The sequence below is a fragment of the Nomascus leucogenys genome, chromosome 5, assembly GCF_006542625.1.
Source record: "Nomascus leucogenys isolate Asia chromosome 5, Asia_NLE_v1, whole genome shotgun sequence".
Classification (NCBI taxonomy): domain Eukaryota; kingdom Metazoa; phylum Chordata; class Mammalia; order Primates; family Hylobatidae; genus Nomascus; species Nomascus leucogenys.
Window position 1 is genome coordinate 139,225,481 of NC_044385.1, and position 20,382 is coordinate 139,245,862.

The following is a 20,382-nucleotide window of genomic DNA, read 5'->3' on the forward strand; positions in this document are numbered from 1 at the left end:
GTGATTTTGCCAGATAGTCACAGCAGCAGAGGTGCCGGGGCCACTGTTCTCCCTCATGTCTCCTTTCTACAGCTGAGTTCAGCACACAGCACTGAAAAACAGACACACACGTGTCGACAACTGCATCCTTCACATCATCCACTCTAATTTCAAGAATTATCTAAGTGGGGCTGTGAGTTTGGAGATGCTGGTGATTTTTGTGAAACCCATTTTGACGGCTTGCTGTGGAGCCATTGTGCAGGGGAGCCTGTGGCATGGATGACCCGTGAGGTCAGTCTCGCTCCCCGTGATGCGTCTGTGGTCATAAAGCCTATGGCTAGTGTGCAGTGCCTGCCAAACAGGAGGGAAGGAGGGCACACAGAGTTATCTCTATCATAAGGGCCATAACACGCACACGCTACCACGAGAGGTGCTGTCGGCGGGGCCCTGAGCTGCACACGCCACCACGAGAGGCACTGTTGGCGGAGCTCTGAGCTGCATCCCATCCGCACAGCCACCCGCAGCATCCAGGTGCCCTCATCCACACAGTCTCCTGCAGTGTCCAGGTGCCCCCATCGGCACAGCCGCCCGTAGCATCCAGGTGCCCCCATCCGCACAGCCACTCGCAGTGTCCAGGCAGACGTGGTCCTCTCTGTGCTGCTGGGTGTTCTGCTGATGGGGCAGCTCTTTTGGGAGCCAACAATAATCCCAGACACCACCACGCATTCCCTTTCTCCTCCAGGTCATAATGCTGAGCTCCGTACCAGACTTACACGGTTACATCGATAAGTCGCAGCTGACCGAGGACCTGGGCGGGACCCTGGACTACTGCCACTCCCGGTGGCTGTGCCAGCGCACGGTGAGCCACATCGGGGCCAGTGGGGCTGGCTGCTACCAGCTCGAGTACTTCCACAGAATTGCTCTTGCATTACAACGCGGCCCTTTCCAAAAACATGTTCACATTAACAGTCGTTTTCTTTCCCAAGAATGAGGAGATGGTCTCAGTGGACCTTAGTCATTGTAAAGAAGTAACATGAGTAGTAAGTTTGGGAGTGGCTTTCTCTGGGCTTGAGACCAAAAAAAAAACCCTTGCGTTGTGGTTTGCAGCACTCACTGCTCTCAACAGGGAGAGGCAGCGCAGGCACAGGCGACTCTAGGTGACGGGCACATGTGTAGAGTGTGCCTGGTATGTTTCTGCAGAGGTCGAGGAGGGCAGGAGACTATGGGAGGGCGTTCACCGTCCTCGCGTCAGCCGGTCTCGCCTGATGGGTCTGTGCAGGAACAGTTTCTGCCGGTGTCTGCTTTCAGGGCCGCAGGAGGTGGGTGCAGTGCACAAGGCATGCAATTGTGTTTTCTCTGTCCCCAAGGCCATCGAAAGTTTCGCCCTCATGGTGAAGCAGACGGCTCAGATGCTGCAGTCCTTCGGGACCGAGCTGGCCGAAACAGAGCTGCCCAATGACGTCCAGTCGACAAGCTCAGTGCTGTGTGCGCACACGGAGAAGAAGGACAAGGCGAAGGTACGTGGGGGGCGCTCCGGTTGGAAGCTGTAGGGGGCTCCGGTCAGTCGGAAGCTGCCGGGGATCTTCCGTCCCAGCGGGAGTTTGTGTCAGCAGCACGTAAGACCCAAGACGTCAGCAGGCTTGAGAAGCCTTTTGATGGCGATTAGCTCGGCAACCTCTCCGATGAGAACGGAATAAAAGGAGCATAAATGAACCCTGTAGATCGCCGGCTGTGGCTGCCGTTCTGGTGTTGGGTCGACCATTGGCCCTGGGCGGCCGTGGCTTCAGGAGTGGGACCAGGGGTGGCTCTCCTCTCAGGAGCACTTTTGGCTGTCTGTGCGGGGAGCTCCCGAATACACATCTCTTGCTTCTGAGTGTGACCGAGACAGGATGTCTGTGCCGGTTTCTCATGCCGAGCAGGCGATGAAGTGGTGGTTGGAATTCCTGTTTGCAGAACACTCCCAGTGCTCACGTGTCCACAGTGCTTGCTGGAACAAACGTATTCTGAGGAGCATGTGCTCCCTGCTCTGTTCTGCCCCTGGCCCACCGGCACGCTGCTGGCTTTGCAGCAATGGTGGCCCAGGGCCATGACCTGCTGGTGTGTCCCCGAGGACTGTGTCTCTGTGCTCACCGGGCCGCTCCGCCGTGAGGACACTGAGGACCAGGAGCAGGCACCGTGAGAAAGCCTGGTCTCCAGTGACTCTTTCAACTAACCCGTTGCCCTGAGTGACCTGTAACGGCAGCTCTGCCCCGGGGCACACAGGAGTGAGGAGTCCCTCACATCGGCCCACCTGCCTGCACGACCCCACAGAAAAGACTGGGAAGACTCGGGGGTCAGGGGTTGACCCCCTCCTCAGTCCCCGCCCCCTCAAGAGCATGGCCCCACGAGGGCTGCACTGTGTGCCTGGACGGGGCCGGAGTGCGAGGCTGCGTTCTCTCCACAGGAGGATTTGAGGCTGGCACTGAAAGAGGGGCACAGTGTCCTGGAGAGCCTCGGGGAGCTGCAGGCTGAGGGCTCAGAGCCCGGTGTGAACCAGGACCAGCTTGACAACCAGGCCACCGTGCAGAGGTGAGGCCCGGCCGCCTTCCTGCCCTCATCCTGTCCCGGTCCAGGACAGGATCCTCTCAGGCACACAGCTTCTGCGAAAAAAAAGAGGCCACGGAAATAGCAAGCAGCGTGGCAGGCAACCCCACTCCTGGCCAGGGCTAGCACAGCAGCCAGCCTCCGAGCCTGTGTGGACCTGGCTCCTCCTGCTGAAATGCTTTTCTCCTGAACCCCACAGAAAGCTGCTGTTTTGGGGACAATTTCCTAGAGCAAACGCCCTTTTGCAGGCACGAAGGAGGTGTTAGGGGAAGCAGAGGCGATGGAGCGCCTTAGACCTGGGGCTTCTGCATTCCAAGCGGGGCTTCCACGGACAGGGAGAAAGCTTGGGGTTCTCCTCGCTGCAGCTAGTGTTTCTTACTTTCATTGTAAAAGGTGTGATTCTCATATTTCTCCCTTGGGCTTCCAGCTTTATAGCAGCACAGGCTAGGGCACTTGTGTGGTCGGCACGGTGCTCTAGGATGTCCAGAACTCCCTGAGCGCCCCCCTCACCCCCCAAGAACTCCCTGGGCCTCCCCCGTGCCATCCTCCCCAAGACTTCCCAAGCCTCTCCTGTCCCATCTCGCTGGTGGGTGCTATCAGCCCTGCCTCCCAGCTGAGGAGCAGGGCCCGCACAGCTGGACAGCGGCTTGTCCAGCAAGGCCGTGTGGGGCGCACCCAGGCCTGGACCAAGCTGGTCCTTTTGACTCTCAGCTGCCTTTGACTCTTACGCAGCGTGGCCCACACCCTGAGCTGCCTTGTGTGCCAGGGACACGCCAGAGGCCCCGGGTACTCAAGGGTGCATCCTTGAGGGGCTCCTCGTAGATGGGGTGCTGTGACCCATGAGGCAGAGGTTGCAGCACAGCCCATGAGGGTGGGCCCTGCCCTGGCCTGTGTCGGGCACCTTGTCATCTTCCCAAAGACTCAGTTTCCTCAACTGTAAAGTGAAGCTGATCCATCCACACGCCTGGCAGGGTGGGCATGGGGCTGACTGGGTGGTGCACAGCTGGAGTCCCAGCTACTCGGAGGCAGAGGTTGTAGTGAGCCGAGATTGCACCACTGCACCCAGCCCAGGTGATGGAGCCAAATCCTATCTCAAAAAATAAATTTTTAAAAAAGTTTTTAAATTTTTAAAAAATAAAAATGAAACGAACAAACTCGGTGGCTCAGCCTAGTCGCAGTGACCTAGAGGCAGAGAAGCAGGAAGAAGAGCACACAGCCCCTGCTGCTTTTTCCAGGGCCTCCCTCCCGTGCTGACAGCCCTGAGTGCCCGCACCCACGGATCCCAGGTTTAGGTGCAGGGAGTGAGCGGAGGCCAGGATCTCAGGAAGGCCCGGGGTGGAGATGAGCCTTGGGGTCGCTCGAACACCCACTGCGCTCCACGTTGCGTGGGGCGCCGTGGGCCACACAGACGATCAACTCCTCTTTCCCAGGCTCCTGGCCCAGCTGAACGAAACCGAGGCTGCCTTCGATGAGTTCTGGGCGAAGCATCAGCAGAAACTGGAGCAGTGTCTGCAGCTCCGGCACTTTGAGCAGGGCTTCCGGGAGGTGAGTGGCCCTGGGTGGAGCCGGCAGCCGCCCTGATGCCCACAGGGCCTCCTGTGCCTGTGCCCTGGTCCCAGTGCCAGGAGCTAAGCCGTGCCACCCAGTTGACTTTGGCTTAATGCAGAAAAGTCTCCATTTGCCAGGTGGAGCCTGTGAGATTAAGTCAGGCTGAGCCTTGAAATGCACAATTGATGACTGCGTCGTTGTATAGAAAGGTGATTGAAAATCGGCTCACTGGGATGCGCTTACACTGCATTATTCGTAAAGTAGGAAGCCTTTGCTCTCCCTTCATAGTCATTTGCATGCTTTTTTATTCAGCATGCATGTAGGATGTGCCTGCTGTGTGCCAGACTGTAGGACGGTGTCACAGTCATGAGGTGCACAGCGACACGGCCAGTGCAGCCAGACCCAGACATCTCCCTCCTGCAGCCCTTCGTGGACTCATGTTCCTCCCAGCCCGCCCCTCCTCAGCCCCCGGCAACCACTCATCTGTTTCCGTGGCTGTACTTTTGCCATTTCAAGAATGTAACATAAATGAATCCCACAGAATGTCACTTCTAGGATTGGTTTGTTTGCTCAGCACAGCTCTCTGCAGACCCCCAGGTGCCGGTGGCTCACTCATTGTGTTCCTCGGTGTGGACGGACCGCAGTTCTTTCAATCATTCACCTGTTGAAGGGTATCTGGATTGTTTCCGGATTTGAGTATTACAGATAAAGCTGTTACAAACATTCATGTACTGATGTTGGTGTAAATGTAAGTTTTCATTTCTTTGACTTAAATGCCCAGAATGTAATTGCAGGGTTATATAGCAGTTGCATGTTTCGTTTAAGAAAGTGCCAAACGGTTCTCAGTGTATGAGAGACTAGTTGCTTCCCCTTTCCCCAGCACGTGGTGGTGTAGTGATTCTTTATATTATGCTCACATCCTGACGTGCGTGCCATGGAATCTCACGGCGGTTTTCCATTGTGTTTCCCCAGTGTTGATGGTGCTAAACACCTTTCCACGTGCTTATTTGCCATTCCCATATCCTCTTTGGTAAAATGTCTTATTTCTGTTGCCCATTTTCTAACTGGATTGTTTGGTTTTGTGCTTTTGTTTTACGGTTTTGTTACATTTTGAGAATTCCTTATATACTGCAGATACTAGTTCTTTGTCACATATGTGGTTTGCACATATTTTCTCCTGGTCTGTAACTTGTCTTTTCATCCTCTTAACAGGGTTTTTCCACGTAGCCAAAGCATTTAATTTTGACGAACTCCAATTTGTCAATTTCTCCTTTTAAAGATTATACTTTTGGTCCTAGATTCCAAGTATATTCCCCTAAGCCTTTTTCCCCCCAAATTTCATAGTTTTACATTGAAGTCTATGACCTAATTTGAGCTAATTTTTGTATAAGGTATGAGAATTAGATCATGATTTGTTTTACCTCTGGATGTCCAATTGCTATAGCGCCGTTTGTTGAAAAGGCCCTTTCTTCCACTGGATTTCCTCTCCACCGTTGTCAAAACTCTGGGCACATTTGTGTGGGTCTGTTCTGGAGACTCTCTATTCAATTACGTTTATCTACATACCTGTTCCCCTGTCTGTACCACAAGGTCTTAATTACTGCAACTATATAATGTCTTGAAATCAAGTACACTCATTCTTCCCTCTGTTTTCTTTTTCAAAATTGTGTTAGCTTCTAGTTCTTTTGCATTTTCATGCCAATTTTAAATTTATCTTGTCTACATATATAAAAACAAATTTCCTGGGGTTTTCACAGGAGTTGTGTTCAACCTATATTTTAAGGAGAATCAATGTCTTTACTGTGTTGAGTCTTCTAATCAACAAACGTGGTATTCTCAGCATTTGGTTTCTTTCATCAGTGTCGAGTAGTTCTCAGCACACAAGTTCAGTATGTATTTTGTTTGACTTACCTTTAATATTCCATTTTAAGAAGTCATCACAGTATTATATTTTTAATTTTGGCATTTATGTATTCATTGCTGCATATAGAAACACGATTGATTTTTGTATATTTATCTTGTCTCCTGCGACCTTGCTGAGCACATGTATTCGAGATGGTTTTCTGTGAAGTCCTTGAAATTTTCCATATAGACCATCATGTCATGTGCAAATAAGGACAGTTTGGTTTCTTCTTTTTGAAGATATACCTTTTATTCTATCCCCCACCCCCAACACCCTGCCCCACTGTGTACTGCCCCAACTAGAGCTTCCACCATTTGATAAGAGTGGCGAGACTGGACATCTCTGCCTTGTCCCCAACCTTAGGAGGAAAGTGTTTAGTTTTTCACTATCAGGTGTAATGTTAGTTGTAGGATTGTTGTAGATGCTCAATAAAACTATCTGGGCCTAGAGATTTCTTTGGGAGACTTTTAAAATTATGAATTCAGTGTCCTTAATAGTTATGCAACTATTGAAACTATCTGTTTCACAATGAGATATAGTAATGTGTTTCTCAAGGCAATGTGTAAGTTGTTGATAGTATTTTTTTTATCTTTTTGACGTCTGCAGGGTCTGTAGTGATATTCCCTGTTTCATTTCTGATATTTGTAATTTGCATCTTCTTTCTTTTTTTCTTTGTCAATCTAGATTGAGATGTATCACTCCTCATCTATCCAGAGAACTCGTTCTTTGTTTCATTAGTTTTCTCTGTTGTTTTCTGTTCTCAATTTAATTGATTTCTGGTCCTACCTTTATTATTTCTACAAATTGCTTTGGTGGGAACTTACATTCTTTATTTGAGACTATTCCTCTTTTCCAACATACATATTTAATAAGAACACTACAAATTTCCCTCTCATCACTGATTTAGCTGTGTTCCACAAATTTTGATGTATTGTATTTTCTTTTTCATTTAGTCCAGACTTTTTTTTTTTCCAATTTCCCTGGGAACTTCCTCTTTGACCCATCGATTATTTAAATGTATGTTGTTTGGCTTCCAGTGTTCAGAGATTTTCCTGTTGTCTTTCCATTCTTGATTTCAAGTTTGATTCATTGTGATCAGAGAACATACTCTGTATGATTTCAGTTCTTATAAATGTGTTGAGATTTGTTTTATGACCCAAGAATATGGTCTTTCTTGGTATATATTCCTCGCTTGAAAAGAATGTGTATTCTGCTATTGTTAGGTGAAGTTTTATAAATATCAGTTAGATCCCGTTGGTTGATGGTATTGAATTCTATATCCGAGCTAGTTTCTGAGAGGTGGTGCATTATCCATAACTCAGTGGCTGTGCGTAACATGGAGGGAAGTCTCACACATCAGCTGTGCCAGATGCAGGGGGTTCAAGGATGGACAAGAATCCTGCCTTCCTGGCCTTTAACCCCAGGCCATCTGAACTACAACCCCCTTGGCACTGGGATGTCTGCGTACACACCCGTTCTCAGGATCATTTCCAATAACAAAAATTAAAAGCTTTTGTATTTAAAGGAATAAGTGGTTATATGTTTTAAAAATCAGGCCAGGCATGGTGGCTTATGCCTGTAATCCCAAGACGGGTGGATCACCTGTGGTCAGGAGTTCGAGACCAAGCTGGCCAACATGGTGAAACCCCATCTCTACTAAAAATACAAAAATTAGCTGGGTGTGATGGCTGGCACCTATAATCCCAGCTACTTGGGAGGCTGAGGCAGGAAAATCACTTGAACCAGAGAGGCAGAGGTTGCAGTGAGCCAAGATCATGCCATTGCACTCCAGCCTGGGCAACAAGAACAAAACTCCATCTCAAAAAAAAAAATTAAAAATTAAAAATCATTTCTATGACACCCGTCGTCTTCCTGCCAACGGCAGAAATCGTAGACATTAGAAGTTAGTAGCAAGCTAGAAGGGACTGAGTTACATAATTCTCCACGCCTAGGATCCAGTAGGAATGCTGACAATTCCAGCGTCCATATTGCTGCTGGCTTTCGGCTCCCAGGGCCCTTGTCCTTGCGTGATCTCATCTTCTCTTCATGCTGTTTTCAGGCATGTGGTTGATAAACGGAGGCACACACAGGCCACAGAGAAACAAGTGTCCTGCCAGTGAGATCACTGGTGGGTAGCGTCGACCCAGAGGCCCCACGGTCCCCGCTTGGTTGGTGACCACTCAGGGCCGACTTTGCACCTGTCTGACTGTGGTCCCTGCTTGATTGATGACCACGTGGCCTGACTTTGAGTTCTGTCATTTCCCTGATCTGGAGCGCTGGAGTGGGTTCTCTCTGTTCAGGTGAGGGAGACACCCCCCTGAGATGGGCCCTCCTCTGTTCCAGGTCAAAGCCATCTTGGACGCAGTGTCCCAGAAGATAGCAACCTTCACGGACATCGGCAACAGCCTGGCGCATGTGGAGCACCTGCTGAAGGACCTGGCCAGCTTCGAGGAGAAATCGGGCGTAAGGCAGGGTCCCGGCTGGGGCGGCGGGAGAGTGTGGGCAGCGTCATCAAGTGCTGCTCAGGAAGGTGCAGGAATGGGCCTCCCGCCAACGGAGAACAGACCCCCACACCCCCCAGAGACGTCCACAGGGGGTGGGGGCTGCTGCCTGTACCCCTCCCTTCCCACACCTTCCCCACAGCATGTGGCCCTACCTGGCCTCCTCTGGGTCAGGTCCCTGCAGACGGGCAATGCCTTTGCTAGGACCACCACAGCCCCCAGAAGCACTTGCTACAGAACAGCTTCGGGGATTAGGCAGCATCTCAGGCATCCACAGCAGTAAACAAAGAAAGCAAGACACACGTGTGCCCCGGGGCACACATTCCGTACAGCGAGGCACCGTCTGCCTCGAACAGAAAGAGGCCTGAGCTGGTCCTCTGGGTGGCCGTCCACAGGTGGCCGTGGAGAGGGCCCGGGCCCTGTCTCTGGACGGCGAGCAGCTCATTGAGAACAAGCACTACGCCGTAGACTCCATCCGCCCCAAGTGCCAGGAGCTCAGGCACCTCTGTGACCAGTTCTCTGCGGAGATCGCAAGGAGGAGGGGGCTGCTCAGCAAGTCCCTGGAGCTGCACCGCCGCCTGGAGACGGTAGGCTGAGCCGGAACCCACCCCACCCCACCTCAGCTGCGAAACCAGCCTCTTCCACATCCACCACTGGATGACCTTTGTCGTGAGGAGGGCAGCTCCTTGGCTGGAAAATGTCCTTGCACCCTTCCTTTCTGGTCTTGTTGGCCTAGCAGGTCTTTTTTTAGAATTCATTTGCCACAGTTTTATTTATTTTTATTTTTTTTGCTCACTGCAACCTCTGGTTCCTGGGCTCAAGGGATCCTCCCACCTCAGCCCCCAAGTAGCTGGGACTGTAGGTGCATGCCACCGTACCCAGCTAATTCTTGTATTTTGTGTGTGTGTGATAGAGATGGGGTCTCACTATGTTTCCCGGGCTGGTCTCGAACTCCTGGGCTCAGGTGATCCTCCCACCTTCACCTCTCAAAGTGCTGGGATTACAGGCGTGAGCCACCCTGCCCAGCCAATAATGATTTCTTTAAAAGATCCAGAAGCTTGAGGCCTGGTTGATCCTACTGCACTTTCCCTGCCTCTCCGGGCCCCGCCCTGGGTAATTCACTGGCCTTGTCCAGCACTGTGTCCCCTCGGGGTGCTTTGGACAGGGTGGCGGGAGCATGAGGAGTCGGTGGCCCGGGATCTGTCAGGAGCACACCCCGGCAGCGTGTGCCTGGACAGGGTGACGTGCTCACCCTCTCACGGCATCCTGCCCTCGGCAATGCTCTGTGTTTCCAGTCCATGAAGTGGTGTGATGAAGGGATTTACCTACTGGCCTCACAACCTGTGGACAAGTGCCAGTCCCAGGACGGCGCAGAGGCTGCTCTCCAGGAAATCGAGAAGTTTTTGGAGACCGGTGCGGAAAATAAGATCCAGGAGCTCAACACAATTTACAAGGAATACGAATCCATCCTCAACCAAGATCTCATGGTAACGCTGACTCGGGCTCTCCATTTGCAGCTTGCTGTCCCAAGCAGTGGGGCATTCCTCTGTGGGAAGTTTTAAAGAATCATTTAATGAATTATTTTTATTTATTTATTTTTTTTTTGAGACGGAATCTCGCTCTTGTTGCCCAGGCTGGAGTGCAGTGGCACGATCTTGGCTCACTGCAATCTCCGCCTCCCAGGTTCAGGTGATTCTCCTGCCTCAGCCTCCTGAGTAGCTGGGATTACAGGCATCTGCCACCACACCCGGCTAATTTTTGTATTTTTAGTAGAGACAGGGTTTCACCATGTTGGCCAGGCTGGTCTTGAACTCCTGACCTCAGGTGATCCACCCGCCTGGGCCTCCCAAAGTGCTGGAATGACAGGTGTAAGCCACCACACCTGGCTCATTTAATGAATTACTACCAAATAATGGGCATATGAGAGAAATACACAGTTGGGAGGTCCAGCTGAATTTTCCTTTCAACACAGAAATTATTTCCACGCCAACCCTGCAAGGTGGCCATCCCGCCTCCACTGGCGGACTTTGTGGCGTGGGCGTGTTCTTCAGGAATGGCCTGGCCCTGGGACCTGGTGATGCCCTTGAGACCAGGCTCCTCCTGAGCCTTCCACATGCCTGGGGAAGGCCGCAGGCCCCTCCTTCGCGTGGAGCTGCCCTTTCCCGAGGCCAGGGCCCCATCCCGTGGGTGGACTGCATCCCCCTCTCCGTCCGTGGTGGCCAGGGCTGGACGCAGCCGCGCTGCGCTGACAGACCCCGCATGGATAACATTTAAAGCGGGGTTGGGCGTGCCCCGGCATGTTCTGCGCCTGACCGTGCATTTTTATTGATGACGCCAACACGTGCAAGGCGTCTTACTGAGCATGTGGTTTCAGGAGCACGTGCGAAAGGTCTTCCAGAAGCAGGCGAGCATGGAGGAGGTGTTCCACCGCAGGCAGGCCAGCCTGAGGAAGCTGGCAGCCAGGCAGACGCGGCCCGTGCAGCCGGTGGCCCCCAGACCCGAGGCACTGGCAAAGTCGCCCTGCCCCTCCCCAGGTCTGTGTGGCCGCCCCGTGCCCCGGGTGCTGTGGGACCCTCGGGGGAGCTCCGGGCGTTGAGAGCTTGGCACATCTGAGGCAGCCACCTGCGAAAACTGTCTCCACACGCCTCCTCCCCTTCCACCTCCGGGCCCCCAGTTCAGGGCCTGAGGGCCGGTTCCCGCCACCCCTCGCCCATGTTTATAAACGGAGTTTTGTCAGGACCCGGCCACGCACATCCTGTGGGCATTGTTGTGGCTGCTTTTCCACGAGGCTGGCAGGGTTCAGTGGTCTCAGTGAAGCCCACGTGGCCCAAAACTGAAAGCGGGGAGCTCCCACAGGGGAACCACCTCCGGCTTTCCCAGCTCCAGCCTCCGTGTCAGCTCCGCAGTCCGTCCTTTGCCAGTGCTGTCGCCAAACAACATTCCGCACACACGGCCCAGACCCTGGGCGCCCGGAGCCCTGAAGAGCCTCAGTGCGGCCTGCATTGCTGGTCCGGAACCCGCCCCCTGTGCCGAGCCGGGCGCCGCGCCATTTCCCAGAGACTTCCCTGCCACCTCCGTGTCTCCAAACGAACCCTCTTCCCATCCTTCCTGGTTTCTCACACACGAACCCACCAGGGGCCCCACGGGCCAGGCTCTTGCCTTCCTGCACTGGCTCCCAGGCGACCTTATTTTCTGCCTGTTGGGAGCTCTCCCAGGTCGGAGCCCACGGGCGCTGTGTCCCTGTGGGCTGTGGGAACGTGGGGTGACTCAGGGCAGTGAGGCCCCATGGTCCCCCCCATTCCCACACCACCACCTGTGGCCTCAGAGGCCGAGTCCTGCCCTCTCCTCGGGGCCTTTTCCCACTGGACACACGTCCCCTCTCCAGAGGGTCGGAGGGGACCTCAGGCCCGGCTCCCCTTCTTCCCAACAGGCATTCGGCGAGGCTCTGAGAACTCCAGCTCCGAGGGCGGCGCGCTCCGGAGAGGGCCCTACCGGAGGGCCAAGGTGAGGCTTGCCCACGACAGCCCCGCCGTCCACACCCGCCTCCTCGGTTCACGCCGGGCCCCCTCAGGCACTGCCCAGCTCCCTGGCCAGCTCCCCACCATGGGGACTCCGCCCTGTCCCCATACGGGAACCTGTGGGCTCTGGCCTTGAGAGTTGGCCCTTGAGGCTCCGTCCCCGCCTTTCAGACCTGACGCTGTTCTTCTCCCCAGAGTGAGATGAGTGAGAGCCGGCAGGGCCGCGGCTCAGCGGGGGAGGAGGAGGAGAGCCTGGCCATCCTGCGCAGGTGGGTGCGCTGCCCTTCTGTCCTCACGGGGCCCCCCGACCGCAGCCTGGACCACCAGGTGCCCTCAGGCACTCGAGCGGACGCCTCACAGGGCTTTTGGGTTGGCCCTTGAGGCTCCGTCCCCGCCTTTCTGTGTGTGAGGGCGCGGGCAGAGGGCAGCTCCGGCGATGCCAGACCCCCGCCCTGGCCCACACAGATACCCACCATGAGGAAGGCTCAGGGAGGCCGGGCAGCGGGCGGGTGTCTTCTTGGTATAACAGACTCGGGTGGATTCTAGGGATGGATCCTAGGGGTAGGATGACTTGCCCATGAGCATGGGGAACTGAGCTCATTTTGTGCAGGTGGAACCCAAAAGCCCAGGAGGCGAGCCAGGGAATCCCTCCTACCAGGCGGTGTGTGCCAGGCCAGGGGCAAGACAGTGCTGGCCGTTCTGGGAACCAGGGAGGCTTCAGCCGCCATCTGCAGGGTCTGAGGCCGCAAGCTGGGAGGGGAGCCTCAAGGAGCGTCCAGCCCGTGGGCTTTGCGTCGCCGCCAGTCCCCTCTCGCTGGGCAGGCCATCATTCTAGGTGGCACCTGTGAGACTGTGGAGCAGACCATTCCTGCCCTCCCAGTGCTAACCTTTTTTGCTCTCCACATGACCTGCCACCAGGCACGTGATGAGCGAGCTCCTGGACACAGAACGGGCCTACGTGGAGGAGCTGCTGTGCGTCCTGGAGGTGAGGCTGGACTTGGGGAGCGCCGACTGCCACGCGGACTCACCTGGGCCAGCTGGTGGGGCTTCCTCTGACAGCTGCTGCTGGGAGCAGCCTGCTGTCCACCAAATGCATGTGAGAGAGTGTCCACAGCAGCCTGGTCACAGCAGCCCCAGACGGGGAGCCCCTCAGGGCCTATCAGCAAGACACGGACCAGGCAGCTCTGGGGGGTCCGCACAGGGGACGAGTGTGGTAACAAGAAAGAGGAGCTAATACACAACAGATGAACGAACCACACACACACCATCACCAACACAGGCCACAGGGTGCATGCGATTCCCAGCACGGAGCACTCCGGGGCAAGCAAAACTGGTCTGACGTGGGAGGCGGATTAGAGGTGACCTTGGCAGTGGGCGGTTGCCTGGGTGAGCTTGATGTGAGTGGTGGTCACCTGAGTATAGACAGGCGTCTCATTCACCCAGTGTGCACAGGTGGTGATCACCTGAGTGTAGACAGCGAGTGTGCACGGGTGGTCGTCACTTGAGTATAGATGGGTCTCTGATTCACTGAGTGTGCACAGGTGGTGGTCACCTGAGTGTTGGCAGGTCTCTGATTCACCAAGTGTACACAGATGGTGCTCACTCGAGTATAGACGGGTGTCTGAGTCATTGTGTGCAGGTGGCGGTCACCCGAGTGTAGACAGGTGTCTGATTCACCAAGTGTTCACAGGTGGTGGTCACCCGAGTGTAGACGGGTGTCTGAGTCACCGAGTGTGCACAGGTGGTCACCCGAGTGTAGACAGGTGTCTGAGTCACCGAGTATGCACAGGTGGCGGTCACCCGAGTGTAGACGGGTGTCTGATTCACCAAGTGTTCACAGGTGGTCACCCGAGTGTAGGCGGGTGTCTGAGTCACCGAGTGTGCACAGGTGGTCACCGAGTGTAGACAGGTGTCTGAGTCACCGAGTATGCACAGGTGGTGGTCACCCGAGTGTAGACAAGTGTCTGAGTCATTGTGTGCAGGTGGCGGTCACCCGAGTGTAGACAGGTGTCTGATTCACCAAGTGTTCACAGGTGGTCACCCGAGTGTAGACAGGTGTCTGAGTCACCGAGTGTGCACAGGTGGTGGTCACCCGAGTGTAGACAGGTGTCTGAGTCATTGTGTGCAGGTGGCGGTCACCCGAGTGTAGACAGGTGTCTGAGTCACCGAGTGTTCACAGGTGGTGGTCACCCAAGTGTAGACGGGTGTCTGATTCACCAAGCGTTCACAGGTGGTGGTCACCCAAGTGTAGACGGGTGTCTGAGTCACCGAGTGTGCACAGGTGGTGGTCACCCGAGTGTAGACAGGTGTCTGATTTACTGAGTGTGAGCAGGTGGTGGTCACCCAAGTGTAGACATAAGATTTATGCCCTCTGTTTCAGTTACACCTGAATCATAAAAGGTTAAAAGGGAGAAGGGTAGAACCTCCACCCCATTCCCCCAAATTGGTGCTGTTCATAATGTTTTTGCTTTGGTGGATGCCTGTCCAGATAACTTAGAAATCACCCGAGAATAAAGATGAAGGGAGGGCCTGGCCCACAGATGAGCCGGCATGCCTGGCCCACCTGCCGCACCACAGCCTGATGCTGTGGGTGGGCTGCAGCCCAGGACCCCCGCCGACCTCTGCGCTCTCCCTGCAGGGCTACGCCGCAGAGATGGATAACCCGCTGATGGCCCACCTCCTGTCAACAGGCCTTCACAACAAGAAGGATGTTTTGTTTGGAAACATGGAGGAAATCTATCACTTCCACAACAGGTGGGCCCTTCCCCCCCGACACAGGCACGCACCTGTGATCTCTTGCAGCTAATGATGCTGGCTTCAGGGGGCTGGAATAGGGGGGAGGCCGGGCCAGCCTGGCTAGGGAGGGGCGCCCAAGGGGTGGACTCACAGAGGCACAGGCATGAGTATGGGTACATGGGGCCATCTGAGTGCCCACGTGGCACCGTGCCTGATGGCTTGCATCTAGGCAGCTGAGTTGTGAGCCACCAGCCGTGAGGAGAGGGCTCTGAGCCCCCGAGGGCACCCTGTTTTGTGGTGCAGGAAATGGGACCCGCCTGCCCCTCATCCCCTCCTCATCCTGCTGGGCAGGTGGAAGCCGGAACCCCCTCCCAGGTGTGTATTCAGCCCTTTGGGGGGGTCACCGAAGGCCACACCACATAGCAAGGCCTGTTTTGCTCCCAAGCTCTTGAAAAGGACGGCAAACTAGGCGTTCCTTACCCATCTCGGGGGCTGCTTGTCCCCCGAGCGACCCGTGGCCTCTCCAGTGCGGGTGGTCTGTCTGGCCTCGTGTCCTCCACTCCTCTGAGCTGTTTGGCTGCTTTAACACACTTTTGGGGAGCTCATGGGAAGGTGTAGGGTGGGCATGCAGTGCAGAATGCCAGGGAGGCTGCAGTGGACGGCCCCGGCTGTGTGTCCTGGAAGGAGCCCATGTGAGTGGCTCCCGTGAGGTCACGTGCTTGGGGACCAGCGTGCCCCACTGGCCATGGGAATCGCCAGTGCTTGGGATGTTGTTCTGATCCCTGTTTCTTGCCCCCTGCCATGATCATCACCTCACCTGCCACTTACAAGGAGGCAGCAGGTCTGCAGTTGACAACCAAGGAGCCTTCCACATCCACGGAGCTTGGGCAGAACCTTAGTGTCCCTTAGTATCTGTCCTCATGGCCCTCAGGGTCTCGGCCAGTCCCGCATGCAGGGGTCCCCACAGCTTTAAGCTGTTGTGCTCATGCCCCAAATCCACCCCCCAGATGATTTTCCCCTCCAGCTGGATTTCCTCCAGGGGACAGATGCAAGTCAGAAACTAAAGGGAAAACAGCCCAGGAGTCGGGATGGCCCTGCCTAGGGCCAGGGCTCGGGGTGTGTCTGCAGAGAACCCACAGACCCACGGCCAGTTATGGGGGTGGTGCATCCAGGGCGCTGAAAGGTCCCATCTCTGTCTTTGCCTGTGGCCCTGTGAGCCATGTGTGTGCTGAGGGAAAAGCAGCTCTCTCCAACTTCTGTGTGCAGCCAAGGCCAGAAATATAAGGAGACTGAGCCTGGGGCTGCACCTGCTGGCACCTGAGAGCTTGGTGCTCAGGACAGGCGTGGCTGCAGCGTCCCCAAGTCATGCGGGGCATTGTTGCCACATAGTGGCTTAAATTGTCCAGAGCTTCTGAAAAATGATGTCTATCCATTTGTCACTGATCCATGTGACTCGGCCTGTCTTTCTTACTACTTAAAAACCCTCTTTGTCTAGGATATTCCTCAGGGAGCTGGAAAACTACACCGACTGCCCAGAACTGGTTGGAAGATGCTTTCTGGAGAGGGTACGTGGTGTTTGGATGTATATTTTGTCACAACTTCTTAAAATTACTGAATAATGACTTCAGATTCTACTGCAAGTTCCCATTCTAACCAACTGAAATCACAAAATACTGATGTTTTCAATGGGGCTGAGATAACATGATGCTCCTGTACCCCCAGAACCTCCTGTGCCCCAGAACCTCCTGTACCCCAGAACCTCCTGAACCCCAGAACCTCCTGTACCCCCCAGAACCTCCTGTACCCCAGAACCTCCTGAACCCCCAGAACTTCCTGTACCCCCAGAACCTCCTGAACCCCAGAACCTCCTGTGCCCCCAGAACCTCCTGTACCCAGAACCTCCTGAACTCCAAAACCTCCTGTACCCCCAGAACCTCCTGAACCCCAGAACCTCCTGTGCCCCAGAACCTCCTGAACCCCAGAACCTCCTGTGCCCCAGAACCTCCTGAACCCCAGAACCTCCTGTGCCCCAGAACCTCCTGAACCCCAGAACCTCCTGAGCCCCAGAACCCCCTGAACCCCAGAACCTCCTGAGCCCCCAGAACCCCCTGAACCCCCCTGAGCCCCCCAGAACCTCCTGTACCCAGAACCTCCTGAACTCCAAAACCTCCTGTACCCCCAGAACCTCCTGAACCCCAGAACCTCCTGTGCCCCAGAACCTCCTGAACCCCAGAACCTCCTGAGCCCCCAGAACCCCCTGAACCCCCCTGAGCCCCCCAGAACCTCCTGTACCCCAGAACCTCCTGAGCCCCAGAACCCCCTGAACCCCCTGAGCCCCCAGAACCTCCTGTACCCCAGAACCTCCTTTACCCCCGGAACCTGTGCCCCAGAACCTCCTGTACCCCCAGAACCTCCTGTGCCCTTAGAAACTTCTGAGCCCTGTGCCTTAAACCCTCCTGTGCCCCTAGAACCGTCTGTGCCCTGAGTGCCCAGGAGCACCTGCACTTCACAGTGGGGTTAGGGTCTGTTTTTTGCTAAATAACAGGTAATTTGTAAAACTGCCAGAGAAAATGCTAGAAGTTCTATTATATAAACAAATCGACAAACCACACCATAAATGGCCTTCTAAGAATGGCTGCGGTGGAACCCCGTCTCCACTCCACGCCTGTGCTCTGGGAAGTCAGGGGAGACAGGGAGCCCCATTAATGGAGGGCAGGCCCCACAGCGGAGCCTGGGAGCCAGTGCCGGCCCTCGGAAGCTGTGGGGCCAGCAGCCATGCCTCGCGGGGCCAGGAAGACGCTGCGTGATGTGCTGCCCATCCCTCACTGCGTGATGCAGTGCCCGTCCCTCACTGCGTGATGCGATGCCCGTCCCTCACTGCGTGATGCGATGCCCGTCCCTCACTGCGTGATGCAGTGCCCGTCCCTCACTGCGTGATGCGATGCCCGTCCCTCACTGCGTGATGCAGTGCCCGTCCCTCACTGCGTGATGCGATGCCCGTCCCTCACTGCGTGATGCGGTGCCCGTCCCTCACTGCGTGATGCGGTGCCCGTCCCTCACTGCGTGATGCGGAGCCCGTCCCTCACTGCGTGATGCGGTGCCCGTCCCTCACTGCGTGATGCGTGCCCGTCCCTCACTGCGTGATGCGTGCCCGTCCCTCACTGCGTGATGCGATGCCCGTCCCTCACTGCGTGATGCGGTGCCCGTCCCTCACTGCGTGATGCGGTGCCCGTCCCTCACTGCGTGATGCGGTGCCCGTCCCTCACTGCGTGATGCGGTGCCCGTCCCTCACTGCGTGATGCGGTGCCTGTCCCTCGGTGCAGATGGAGGATTTCCAGATCTACGAGAAGTACTGTCAGAACAAGCCCCGCTCCGAGAGCCTGTGGAGACAGTGCTCTGACTGCCCGTTCTTCCAGGTTTGTCCCCGGACCTTCCTTTAGAACTCCCTTTCCTAACCGACTCCTGAGGAATGATGAAAATTGTGCAAACCAAAGGCTCTGGGTTGGTTCCAGGAATGCCAGAGGAAGCTGGACCACAAGCTGAGCCTGGACTCCTACCTGCTGAAGCCAGTGCAGAGGATCACCAAGTACCAGCTGCTGCTCAAGGTGGGCTCCGCAGTGACCGTGGCCTGGCCTCCCCAGGCACCCGCTGGCCAGGTATCTGTGCTGCCCTGGGGCCCCGTCCCCATTGCGCCCTGCCCCTCCCAGGCCAAGGGCACCTCCTCTGAGCCTGTGCTGAGGCTGGGATGCCTTTTGAGGTCCTACTGTGTGCCGCTGTTAGGGGTCTGAGGACGCAGGTGAGCAGACGAGTCCCCGTCCCCATGGGTTTGCACACAGCCCAGCCCGCGTGGGATTCTGTGTGATGTGCTGACCCGTCCCTCCAGAGTGGAGCCACGCCCGGATTAGCTGGAACACAGCAGGGATGTGGGGCGGCCTAGACTGGGGATTCCAGCTATGAGTTTGCCATGTGGGTCCCTCTAACCTTCAGGCAGGAAACTGCAACTCTGTGCCTTTGGCCAGGGTTAGGGTAGCGAGAGGAAACTCCCCGGGGAGCAGGTGCGAGGGGTCTGCACCTGGCAGGGGTGCTGCCCCATCTGCAGCACCACTCAGTCTGTCCCAGCTGCAGGAGGACAGGCAGGGCAGCTCCCTACAGACGAGGGGAGGGTGAGCAGCGTCCCTACCTTGTGCCAAGCTCCTGAGTGGTCTGTTCCAGGGAAGCCAGAGCTCTCCGTGTCCTGACACGGTTGCCTCACCCCATGCCCCTCAGGAAATGCTGAAATACAGCAAGAACTGCGAGGGGGCTGAGGACCTGCAGGAGGCGCTGAGCTCCATCCTGGGCATCCTGAAGGCCGTGAACGACTCCATGCACCTCATTGCTATCACCGGCTATGACGTAAGGCGCCCAGACGCCCGGTCTTCCCCTCCGCCTCCGTGGAATACGCCAGCCCAGCAACTCGGCGGCCTCCCTGCACACCCCCCACACTTTGGTGTGAATGTGCAGGTTCTGGGCAGGAGGTCTGGGGTGGTCCCTAGATGAGCCCACTCCCAGGCCCCACAGCCAGGTCCACAGACCCCACTGGGCTCTCTGGGACGTGGAGAAAATCAGGAAGCGCCCCCTGCTTGGAGGGCACCCATCTCCAGCAGGAATGCAGCTCAGACCTCCCCCTCACTCCTTGTCTTCTCCTGGGGAGGAGGCATGGCTCGGGGCAGACGTAACGTCTGTTTTCTGGGCTGCGATTTGCAGGCTGGTGACTTAGAGCAAGTGGCCCCAGAAGGCAGATGTCACTTTCCCCATAGAGCCCCACATCAGGTCAGCTGATTCATCTTTTGCCCGTCTTTATGTCCACCCAGCACTCATTCTCAGGTTTGTTTTTTTTTTTTAAGAGTTGATTTATTGCAGCAATTTTTGGTTTGTGAGATAATTGAGTGTAAATCAGAGGCCCTGAGGCTTCCCCTAGTGTTGACATCTAGCATGGGTGCCGCACCTGCCACACGTGGTGAACCAGCGCTGATGCTGATTAGTGACTGAGGGCTGTTCCCCTCGGGGCTCACTCTGGGTGCTGTGCCTGCTGCGGTTTGGACAGGCGTGTTAACGTCCTGCATCCAGCGCTAGAGCATCACACAGAGCAGCTTCACTGTCCTAGAAGCCCACGTGCCCCACCAGTCCATCCCTCCTTCCCCAGCCCCTGGCACCCACTGACCTGTCACAGTCTCCACGAGCTTACCTTTCCTGGGACACCCTGCAGCTGGAATCCCACCATGGGTGGGCTTTGCAGAGTGGCTGCTTTCACTCAGCGATGCGTGTCCATGGTCCCAGTCCTGTCCGTTCTGAACACACCCCTGCTGTTGTGCATTTAGGGGAATCTCGGCGACCTGGGCAAGCTGCTGATGCAGGGCTCGTTCAGCGTCTGGACCGACCACAAGAGGGGCCACACCAAGGTGAAGGAGCTGGCCAGGTTCAAACCCATGCAGCGGCACCTGTTCCTGCACGAGAAGGCGGTGCTCTTCTGCAAGAAGCGGGAGGAGAACGGGGAGGGGTATGAGAAAGCTCCCTCCTACAGCTACAAGCAGTCCTTAAACGTAAGTGAGCCCGGGTCCGCAGCAGCACGCTCCTG

The 20,382-nt window shown here is 55.8% G+C and overlaps 1 protein-coding gene across 1 annotated transcript in view; it reads left to right on the forward strand.

The window, feature by feature from the left end:
- The window catches only part of MCF2L (MCF.2 cell line derived transforming sequence like), a 100,675-nt gene that overhangs the window by 68,393 nt on the left and 11,900 nt on the right, over positions 1-20,382 (forward strand). The window contains exons 5-21 of the mRNA XM_030812471.1: positions 692-838; positions 1,347-1,496; positions 2,423-2,547; positions 3,993-4,107; positions 8,357-8,476; positions 8,910-9,101; positions 9,810-10,001; positions 10,889-11,048; positions 11,945-12,018; positions 12,228-12,301; positions 12,951-13,017; positions 14,671-14,786; positions 16,264-16,333; positions 18,092-18,184; positions 18,281-18,373; positions 19,035-19,160; positions 20,126-20,347. Of these exons, the coding sequence (XP_030668331.1) occupies positions 692-838; positions 1,347-1,496; positions 2,423-2,547; positions 3,993-4,107; positions 8,357-8,476; positions 8,910-9,101; positions 9,810-10,001; positions 10,889-11,048; positions 11,945-12,018; positions 12,228-12,301; positions 12,951-13,017; positions 14,671-14,786; positions 16,264-16,333; positions 18,092-18,184; positions 18,281-18,373; positions 19,035-19,160; positions 20,126-20,347 (2,136 nt within the window). The remainder of the gene's footprint in view (positions 1-691; positions 839-1,346; positions 1,497-2,422; positions 2,548-3,992; positions 4,108-8,356; positions 8,477-8,909; positions 9,102-9,809; positions 10,002-10,888; positions 11,049-11,944; positions 12,019-12,227; positions 12,302-12,950; positions 13,018-14,670; positions 14,787-16,263; positions 16,334-18,091; positions 18,185-18,280; positions 18,374-19,034; positions 19,161-20,125; positions 20,348-20,382) is intronic.